Genomic DNA, 11341 nt, shown 5'->3' on the forward strand with positions numbered 1-11341 from the left:
AAAAAGTAGGGAAGATCCTCAAACATGTAGGCACAGGGAAAAATTTTCTGAACAGAACACCAAGGGCTTATGCTCTAAGATCAAGAATCTACAAATAGGACTTCAAAGAATTGCAAAGTTTCTGTAAGGCAAACGACACTGTCAACAGGACAAAATGGCAACGAACAAATTGGGAAACAATCTTTACCAATCCCACATCCTAAGGAAATGTTCAGCATCCTTAATCATCAGGGAAATGCAAATCAAAAGAACCCTGAGAATCCACCTCACACCAGTCAGAATGACTAAGATCAAAAACTCAGGTGACAGCAGATGCTGGGGAGGATGTGGAGAAATTGGAACATTCCTCCATTGTTGGTGGGATTGCAAGCTGGTAAAACCACTCTGGAAATCAGTCTGGATGTTCCTCAGAAAATTGGACATAGTGCTACCTGAGGACATAGCTATATCACTCCTGCGCAAACACTCAAAAGATGCTCCAACATATAACAAAGATACGTGCTCCACTATGTTCATCTCAGCCTTATTTATAATAGCCAGAAGCTGGAAAGAACCCAGATGCCCTTCAACAGAGGAATGGATACTGAAAATGTGGTACATTTACAATGAAGAACTACTTAGCTATTAAAAACATGACTATATGATATTCTTAGGCAAATAGGTGGAACTAGAAAATATCATCCTGAGTGACATAACCCAGTCACAAAAGAACACACTTGGCCTGTATTCGCTCACAAGTGTATATTTGCCCAAAAGCTTCCAATACCCAAGATATAATTCACAGACCACATGAAGCTCAAGAAGAAGGAAGACCAAAATGTGGATCCATCAGTCCTTCTTAGAAGGGGGAAAAATACTCATGGGAGGGAATACAGGAATAATCTCTAGCAACCATCTGGAGCCCTCTTCTGGCATGTAGGTGTACATGCAGATAGAACACTCATTCATAGAATAAATAAATCTTTAAAACATGTATTCCCTTTTAAGTGATTCAAGCTTCTGTGTTTCCTTTAGACAAATTAAGCTGAGCAGTTCCTGAGTGAGAATTCATGGATATTTAGAACATAACTTTATAAAGCCAAGAAGACATTTCCCTTTTGGAAGGTGTCCTGGACTTTTTAGCTTTAATAACTTTGTTAACACAGACTATAAATATCACGAAGTAAATCTGTGCTTCTTCCCTTTGCTAACACATTATAAAGTAAAATTGATATCTTTGTTGTCTTTTATAGCTATTTTTAAAACTATGAAGGATAATTTTATAAGAAACTTGTGACCAACAGTGAGTTCTAGTGCAGCTAGATTTCTCTATTAGGAAAAACCTCTTAGAGAAATTAGAGAAGCAGTAGGATAGATCCCATAGCATACACCCTTTCATTGTTTAATGAGAGATTCAAGTTAGAGCCTCAATTTTTTAGACAGGCACATTCCCTCACCCCAACTCTAGGTATACATTCTATACAATAGAGGATAAACTGGTCTGGGTTGGGGGCTAGAAAGCTACAAGTGGATGCTGATGTGGGCGTTATAAAAACTATGCTTTTGGAAATAAAATAAATGAGCCACAAAATTCTAGCAGTATTCTATGATAAGATAAATTTTATCTGACTTACCAAATTTTCATTCATCTCCTGTAAGTTGTTCAGTTGATTTGAGCTCCTTCGTCCTGAGTTGCTATTGACTTGAATATCTGAAATGGTAAAGGTCCCTTGATAATATTGCATTTTCTGGTCTGGGATGACAACAAAAAGTAGGAAGTGCATGAGCTATGCCAAGACTTCTGGATCCAAGGCCTAAGTATAATAGGCCAGAAACGAATCTGTAAATTTATCACCAAACCCCTTTCTAGTTGAACTTAATAAAAGTATAGTAGCATATTAGCATAGTTTTACATTAATAATAGTAGTTGATATTTGTTGAGTCTTTACTATGTGAAGAACCTCACATGTATCATTTCATCATAATTCCAGATTCTTGGGGTTGGCAAGACCTCCATTTGATAAAGGAGAGAAGTAAGACACAATAACATCAACTTCCTTGATGCTTGTTATACAACCGACAGATGGTCTTTTCGGGTGTTTCAATTGCACAGTGAGGCTCCAGAGTTTGGGTGTTCATTCCTATGTGGGTATTCATGGTGTGTGTTGAGGTGTAAAGCATCCAGGAGTAGAGGTGAGTATTGCATACTTTTCTTCTGGAGACAGACCCAGTACAATGAAGGAAATCAAGAAAAAGGCTGTCACAGATTGCGAGTGAGAATGGTTTGTAACAGTGGTGTCAATCAGCTGACTGGCCATCAGAGGTGAAAAGGAAAGAGATCAGAGGACCAACACTTAAAGATGCTTTTGTATAGTTAATGTGGATCTTTGTCATTGGTATGAACTGCAATTGGAGTTTAAGTATGACTGTCAGAGTGTGGTAGAAAGTCATTTCACTCTCATCTCATAGATCAGGCATTTCCCTGTTGCAAAGTCTTTAAAGATGACATCATATAAAACCATACAAGTGATGACCTTCAGCTTCCCATTTTTATCACACACATACATCACACGAGTGTGCAATTCTGAAGATTTGTCAAAAATGTGTTTTATATGTAGCAAAGAAGGATGTAGTGCAAAGAGCATTGTTTGTGTTTATATGAATATATTAGACAATAAAAATAAAATCTTTACATACTGTCTTAGGAGGATATTTTTTCCTAAGAATAAGAGATAGTATTATGTCATAATTTACATGTGATTTTAAAATTCATTATTTTATTAGGTATGTGTTTTCTGTCAGGGGAGTTGCCCTAGAAATTCTACTGGGCAGAGAACAGTGTCAAATTAAAGAACCAATTTCGATAGCAACTTTATTGCAGTTTTTCATCTTGATGTGCAGCTAATGGTTAGACTTGCTTAGTCTGACTGATAGCGGCCAAGTGACAATGAGTGTTTTTGATATTATATGTAGATTCCAAAAATTACTGTACTTCAGCAAGTTAGAGGCTTTTATGCCTTGCTGAAAGCTATATCAACTGGATCACAAGCACTCAGAAAAATATTTGTATTTCAGAAAATTGGACATTCCACTACCTGAGGACCCAGCTATACCTCTCCTGGGCATATACCTAAAAGATGCCCCAACATATAACAAAGACACATGCTCCACTATGTTCATAGCAGCCTTATTTATAATAGCCAGAAGCTGGAAAGAACCCAGATGCCCTTCAACAGAGGAATGGATACAGAAAATGTGGTACATCTACACAATGGAGTACTACTCAGCTATCAAAAACAATGACTTCATAAAATTCATAGGCAAATGAAATGAACTAGAAAATATCATTTTGAGTGAGGTAACCCAATCACAGAAAAACACACTTGGTAATGCACTCATTGATAAGTGGATATTAGACAAAAAGCTTGAAATACCCAAGATGCAATCCACAGATCAAGCTCAAGAAGGATTGCCAAAATGAGGATACTCCCACTCCTTCTTAAAAGGGGGGAAATATCCATAGGAGGGGATATGGAAGCAAAGTTTAGAGCAGCGATTCAAGAAACGGCCATTCAGAGCCTGCCCCACATTTGGTCCATATATATATATATATCTCCAACAAAACTAGATAAGATTGATGAAGCTAAAAAGTGCATGCTGAAAGGAACCGGATATAGATCTCTCCTGAGAGACACATCCAGAGCATGTCCAGTACAGAGATCAATGCTAGCAGCAAACCACTGAACTCAGAACAGGACCCCCTTGGAGGGAATTAGAGAAAGTATTGAAAGAGTTGAAGGAACTTGCAACGCCATAAGAGCAACAATGCCAACCAACCAGAGCTCCCAGGGACTAAACCACTACCCAAAGACTATACAAGGATTGACCCAGGAGCAGTAAGGGGGTAATACCCGAATGGGGGGAGGGGATGGAATGGGATGGGGGCTTATGGACAGGAAAACCAGGAAGGGGAATAACATTTGAAGTGTATGTAAATAAATATATTTAATAAAAAAATTTAAAAAAAGACTAGTGCAATAATTATTTGTGATGAGATGACAGAATAAACTCTAAAATTTTCTGAGGACATTCCCAGGTAAAAGTATGGATCTCATTTACAGATATGCAGATCACACTGTTCTATGTGCCAAAGTGAGAGTCCCAACTGTACCTTACCGAAGACAAGGAAGTGAGCCAGAAGTCCAATGGTTACTACCGCCATCATCAGGGACAGAGCGGTGAGAAGGGCGATTATCCACGACTTCACATCTCTGTGGTGGGTGCCATAGCCTGCCATTCTGCATGAAGGAACACCACGGTTACTCTCACACTGGAGTAGTTACAGGTCTTCTAGTTGTGCTTGGATAAATCCACATTGCTATAATGCTTCTTTCAACACCAAGAGGACACTATTCTGATTTTGGTTAAAGTCATTTTAGTCCTGTGAGAAGATATTGAAAAGACCAGATCTGGGAATTATGTTCTTGCCCCTAGTTTCTGCTTCTAATGACATTTGGTGGCATCCCTGTGATGCCAAGTGCAGCCATCGTCAGCAGAGGCTTGCAAAAGTCCATTCCTTCCCTTCCAGTGCTCCCTCATTTCTTAGCAGTCTACCTGAGGCTTGCAAACTTATGTCAGACATATGCTTTTATTCACCTTTTAAAAAAGAATGTGAAGTTTTAATCATGGAAAAATCAGAAAAATCTAAATAAATATATTTATCTTAAACTTTGTCAATGATGTTTTTGTTGTCATAAAAACTCATTTTGACCTCTGCATTAAGAATGTTAATTAGTAGTGCTCCAATATCTTCTAATGGCCAGTCTGCCCTCAAGTTGCTTTTTGTCTTCATAACGTTTGTAGTTGTGTTACACAGGACAGGATACGATCCTGTTTTATGCAGTTCAATGTAGAGTCCTTGGAAATTATGGCTTATAAGTCTCTTTTAGTCAAAAGCAGTCTTGCTTCCTTTGAAGTTAAAATGTCATTGACTTGTTGGGAAAACCAAACTAACAGTTTTTAGATAGTTTCACCCTCTGTTCTTGTCTGATGCTTCCTTGTGGCACCAATCAACTTGATTTTCTAATTCCCTTTTAACTAGAATTTACATCTAAATCCCTAATTAGATTTTTGGTTCTATTCACTGACTGAAATACTTTATATGTGCTAATGTGTGCTTCGTATTTTCTTAACTATGGGTAGAGAAAATTGTCACTGTTTTGGATTAAAATAAAAACCTGCCTTTCTTAACTTTTTGTGAACAAGTGTGGTCACTGGTTTGTATCAAGCGGATGCACTAGTGCTCACCACACAGAGTCGGCTGAAGTCCTTAATGGGCTGCAGCAGTTTAGGTCGTCTTTTCCCACTAAAAGCTGACGAGGAGTCTGGTAGAGAGTAAACTTATAAACCTGTAAGCTACAAGCATGTTAAATCAAGATTGCTTACGAATTGCAAGACATTGGCAGAGAAGTCACTCTGCCAATAAGGCGCTGTAACTTTAGTGATCCATTTCGACAATGTTTTGTAATAGTAACTGGTGTCCTTGTGTTGTTAGTTTGTCCCTTCATCTTCATGTATTGATAACAATGAGCAAGGGACGTTCTTCATATTTCTGTCGCAGAATTGACTGAAATGCTTTGCTCTAAGTAAACATTCAGTAAATAGTAGTTATTTAATTTGAGGGGGAAATATGAAGCCTTTTGGTAAGTTAATGTTGAGGTTTAAAAAGGTCTAATAGTTTGTGCCTGGATAGTAAATAAAAGAACAGATTTCAGATAGACACGCCACAGTAGATGTGGAGAAACCCACCAAGCCTCAAGACTATACAACAAATTACAGACAACCGAGGGCAGCTAGGAACACAGAGGCAGAACCCCCTAGGGAAGAGCATGTCAACGGACTGTCCAGTGCCAAATGCTCAACTCCGAAACATGAATACAAACCATAGCACACAGGCTGAGCATGTTCTATTTAGGAATATACATGACTATACATATACGCATGCGTTCTTGCATGCAATGCCCATAAACGAAAGAAGAGACCATGGATTTGATAGAATGGAGAGGGATATAAGGAAGAGTTTGGAGGGAGAAAATGGAAGGGAGTAATTTGTAATTATACAAATTTTAAAAGAATACATTCATCCAATAAACCGGAGAGGAATGAAGTCTATGTGTAGAGAATATAGACCACATAGACAATGGTTCATTACAAACAAAATGAAACAACAACAACAACAACAATAACACAAAAACCAAGACTTGGCAGATGAGGTACTGTATGTTCTCTGATGGGTTCAATCTAACACGCTCAATTGCAACACCAAACTGATGTTTCAAACAGAAAAGATAGGACTTTGCTTTCTAAATGGCTTGATGTTTATAAACTCAAAATAAAATAATCCTGGTGATAGTAAGAGCACCAGTGGAAGGGGAAGCTCTTGGTCCTGCCAAGACTGAACCCCCAGTGAACGTGATTGTTGGGGGGAGGGTGGTAATGGGAGGAAGAAGGGGAGGAGAACACCCATAAAGAAGGGGAGGGGTTAGGGGGATGTTGGCCCAGAAACTGGGAAGGGGAATAACAATCGAAATGTAAATAAGAAATACTCAAGTTAATAAAGATGGAAAAAAATCCTGGTGATGTTTTAGCATAATTTAACCACCCTCCGAAAGAAGACGCCTATGTCCATAAATATAAAGATTTCCCTCCCATAACAGAAGTTGGAGGTTTTTCAAACTAAGGTCATCTGACTTCTAGGGCACACGTTCCCAGTAGCAAACCATCTTCCAATTAGTTACACTTGAATTCTTAAATGTGCTTGGAGTTCCTGTGTGCATCCATTCCATCATACATGTAGAATATTTGCTCGTTTGTGAGGGAGTTTCTCTATGACTGGCCAGGAGAATGGGGATTTGGGTCAGCCTGAAGAAAACATTCTGTCTCAGGTGGGTACTCACTCTCCTATAAGGAACTGTGTTAGTGTGCCATAACCAAAAGGCAAAGAAATGTTTAACTTAAGAACACGTACAAGCTTTCAAATCTATCCATCTCCTTCTCGTACAACAGTTCCTCTGAACAGAACAATCAGAGGAAAGCAGTTGTGGGAAAAATCACATGCCTGCTATTCAGGTACTTAAGATGGCAGCACCGCTCACACATGGGAAAGACTGCTTCAGCGTCACTGTATGTGCAGAAGCACCATAAGGCTTGCCGCTTCAAATCCCACAGTGAAGCTGTAAGCATCTGGGGAAAATGGACAATGACAACCGAGAGTTTAAAGTGTTGCATCTTGGGGGAGGAGGGAGACAGCTGTGTGGTTAAGAGTGATTGCTGCTCTTGCAGAGAACCAACAGCACCATGTTCAGCACCCAGCAGCCATGTAGGGCAGCTCATAACCGCCTGTGACAATACCTCTGGCCTCCTCACATTCAACCACCCACACACAGACCCATGAAACAAAATGCATATGTTTTCAAGAACCTTTGCGGACTACAGTCACCATGCAGCTTTGTTGTGGTTTGCCCTGGAGTTATCTGTATTTTGATGTTAATTCCACTGCCCCAAGGACAGCTGCCTAGTCACATACTCAGGACTCAGGTGACTTCACCAGAACCACTTCTCCATTGAATTTGTAAAGTACAGGTGAGGGGCAGGTACAGGATAGAAGGAGGCCTGTCATTGGAGGAGAAGGAAGGATGGCGGGAGAGAAGTTTGAAGGAGGAGGAGGAGACTAAAACAGAAAGGGAGAGACAGGAGGAGGAGAGTGTGAGAAGCCATGGCAGGTGACGTTAAAATTGTGCTCTGTGTATTTACAGGTTGTTATTAATGTTCTCAAGGGATGGATGGTACCAGGCTTTGTATGTTTAAGTGGGCAATTATATCTTATCAGTTGGATCTAAGATTATTGTGTTGTGTGTTCTTTTATGTGAGTGTTTGAGCGTAGGAAAGTGTGTGGCTGGGATGTGTTTCCTCCAAGATGTCTAGCAGATACCTTGGGACACTGAGGTGCTGGACCTAGTGAGGTAAAATACAAATACTCTTTTATTTTTATATTTTTACAACACAGCTTTGAGTAACTAAGTGTCCTAAGTTTAAGCGATCGCTACTTAACCCTACATGAGTAAACACTTCATTTAAGACCAACTTTTCTTTATTCGTTTCTTTTTAAATTAATCTATTCTCTCATACACTGCATCCTGGCCACAGTTTCCCCTCCCTCTTCTTCTCCCAGTCCCTTCTTCCCCACCCCACACATCTCCTCACTCCCCATTCATTTCTCGGTTTCCCTTCAGAAAAGGGACGTCAAACAAACATGGCATATCAAGTTGCAATCTTGTTGGGTGCCTCCTGTCATATTAAGGCTGGATGAGACCAGCTGTTACGGATATAATCATGTAATGCAGAAAGGCAAAAGAAAAAAATCCATCCACTTAATTACAATCCCATTCTGCACAGAGTCAGTTAGTTATCTGCTTAAGATCACTCAGACTAGAAAACAAGCAAACAAAAAAACACTTAGTACAGAAGTTTGGAGTCCAGCCTGTTTATAAATCGAAGCACCGTTGTGTCAGACATTGTTTCTCTCACCAGCTTTGCTGGCAAAGAAAACACAGGTGCACGCATCTTCTGTCTCTGAGGAACTAATTACGACAACACTTGCACCCCAAAGCAATACCCAGTGCTGTATGTGGCACAGCTGGCTGCTGCTGCTTCTTCTTCCTCCTCCTCCTCTTCCTCCTCCTCCTCCTCTTCCTCCTCCTCCTCTTCTTCTTCCTCCTCCTCCTCCTCCTCCTCCTCCTCCTCCTCTTCTTCTTCCTCCTCCTCCTCCTCCTCCTCCTCCTCCTCTCCCCTCCTCCTCCTCCTCCTCCTCCCCCTCCTCCTCCTCCTCCTCCTTCTCCTCTTCCTCCTCCTCTTCTTCTCCTCCTCCTTCCTCCTCTTCTTCTTCTTTTTCTTCTTCTTCTTCTTTCTCTCTCTCTCTCTATATATATATATACATATATGTATACATATATATAATGGTGTGTTTAAAGTTGTTTGTTTTTATTCTTATTTTTGAAATTATATTTTAATTATATTTCTTCCTTCTTTATCTGCCCTCCAATCCCTCCTATATACCATTCCCCACTTTTCTTTAGTGATCTCGAGCAGATGACTGAGTCTGTGCAGAATGGGAAAGTAATGGGGTGGATTGGATTTTTTGTTTTGTTTTGTTTGGGTTTTTTTTTGTTGTTGTTGTTGTTTTGTTTTTGCCTTTCTGCATTACATGATTATATTTCTGGCCTAATTATTATTGCAAACATATATGTGCTTGCACATATATAGATATATTCCTGAACATAGAAGTTCAGTCTGTATAGTGTTATACGTATGTATGTTTTCAGGGCTGAACACCTAGTGCTCCTAGTCTCGTGACGGAGATCCAGATTCCGGTTGGGGCTGCTTTCATAATCTGTGGCTTGTGACTCACTTCCAAGTTCACTAGACTACTAGAACTCAATTTCTTGAGGCCGAACTGAGATCAAAATAAAACAAGGCTTTTCTTAATGTGTCATCTGATTAGACCTACAAAGATAACAACTCCTTTTTTAAAATAAATTTTCTGTGGACTTTATTATATCTGTAACCACCATCCCCTTACACCATCTAGAAAGAATTTGATTCATTCAGAAGTAAAGAAGCACTATCTAGAAGAGAGGGTGATGTTGGGGATCATCTTGGGATTTGACCTCAGTACAACTAAAAACACGATGACTTAGTGATAAGGAGCGCATGCATGCAGAGAGAAAGCATGAGAGCACTAAACTTTAAGACTTAGTAGGAGAGTGCCACTCCACGAGAAGACAGTTCTAAGATGGGCTTGGAGTAAAGCGAATAGCAGGGAATGTTTTATTCCAGCAATGTTTTTGAACACACAGAGTGAGCTCTTAGAAATTAAGAGCTAACGCTAATCCCAGTCCTGCCATAATTGGCACTTGGCATTCTTTTGGGGAACAAGCTGGTACAGATGATCCTTATTCTGAAACACACTGCCTGTAATCCCCACGAAAGCCAGTTTACCACATCCATTACCGTCAGCAGTCAGTTTGGAGAGGGGTGGGTTTGTGGCTTGTTTGCTTTTTTAAGAGGCTGTGAAGAAAAATGGTATTCACTCGACAGTGTGACTTTGCCTCTAAATCTCGCAGGTTGAAAAACACACAGCAGGTTAGAGGATGCAGCTCCTTAGTATCTTCATATGTGTGTCAGACATGACTTAAGTAGAAAAACATGCTGACCTTTCTGCCATGGAGATCTTTTCCCTAAGAAGCCCTTCCCCGACAGGCAGCCTACAGCCTGTCTAGTTGCCCCACCTTCAACCTTTTCATTTTGTCTATGGGCTCTAGAGTTTTCATTCTTTCGGGTTATTTTTCTGCTCTCCCTAAAATGGTATATGTTATTGGTGTAAGAATGTGTTCCATAGTTACTTTTGCTATGATGAAACAGCACAACCAAAAGCAAGTTGGGGAAGAAAGGGTTTATTTGACTTACACTTTCACAGCATAGTCCATCACTGAAGGGGGTCAGGGCAAGAACTCAAATAGGGCAGAGTCTGGAGGCCAGAGCTGATGCAGAGGCCATGGAGGGGTGCTGCTTACTGGCTTGCTCCTCGTGGCTTGCTCAGCCTGCTTCCTTACAGAATGTCCTTATAGATTACCAACCCTGGCGTGACGTGACACCACCCAAGTGGGCTGGGTCTTCCCCCTCAAGCAGCCTGATCTTGTGAAGTCGTTTCCTCAACTGAAGCTCCCTCCTCTCAGATTACTCTGGTTTGGGTCAAGTTGACATGAAACTATACAGAACAATTGACTCTTTGTCAAGTTGACTCAAAGACATCGCTGTTGCGCCACAATCTTTCCTTTCTTGTACATTCCCGAGATCACAGATTAATAGAGGCCTCACAACAAACATAAAGCATTTTACAAACCTTTAAAGCCCCGCAGCCTTACAAATTCAAACACTTTAAAAGTTGTATCTAAAAAAACAATATTCAGTCCTAATTGCTGCCCCTCTTTTAACATTTTGAAGCTCTTTGTAATGCAAAAGTTGTAGGTGTGGAGAGGCTGAGAACTGGAGTGCATTGCAGTAAGGACTGACTCAAAAGCACACCCTTCTATGATTTTTGGAGGTTAGAGCAATTGGGAAGAGGTTTTCATGTAATTTGAGACAGTTTATAGAAAGAAACATACTGTTTATACATAGATGCTTGTTTGGGGTGTCATGAAATAAAGTTCTGAAACTATACTGGTTGGCTACTACTGATAATTTAGGCATTTGTTTAGAACACCATGCAAAAACCAATTATTTACTGAAACTGTATGATACTCCA

General features: G+C 40.1%; 1 protein-coding gene across 1 annotated transcript in view; it reads right to left on the reverse strand.

Annotated features, from left to right (window-relative positions):
• The window catches only part of Tmprss11a (transmembrane serine protease 11A), a 38407-nt gene extending 34131 nt beyond the window's left edge, over positions 1–4276 (reverse strand). Inside the window, exons 1-2 of the mRNA XM_032915987.1 lie at positions 4156–4276; positions 1614–1690 (exon numbers count right to left, since the gene is read on the reverse strand). Of these exons, the coding sequence (XP_032771878.1) occupies positions 1614–1690; positions 4156–4276 (198 nt within the window). The remainder of the gene's footprint in view (positions 1–1613; positions 1691–4155) is intronic.
• Between the last annotated feature and the right edge of the window lie 7065 nt (positions 4277–11341).

The sequence above is a fragment of the Rattus rattus genome, chromosome 11 (genome assembly GCF_011064425.1).
Source record: "Rattus rattus isolate New Zealand chromosome 11, Rrattus_CSIRO_v1, whole genome shotgun sequence".
Classification (NCBI taxonomy): Eukaryota; Metazoa; Chordata; class Mammalia; order Rodentia; family Muridae; genus Rattus; species Rattus rattus.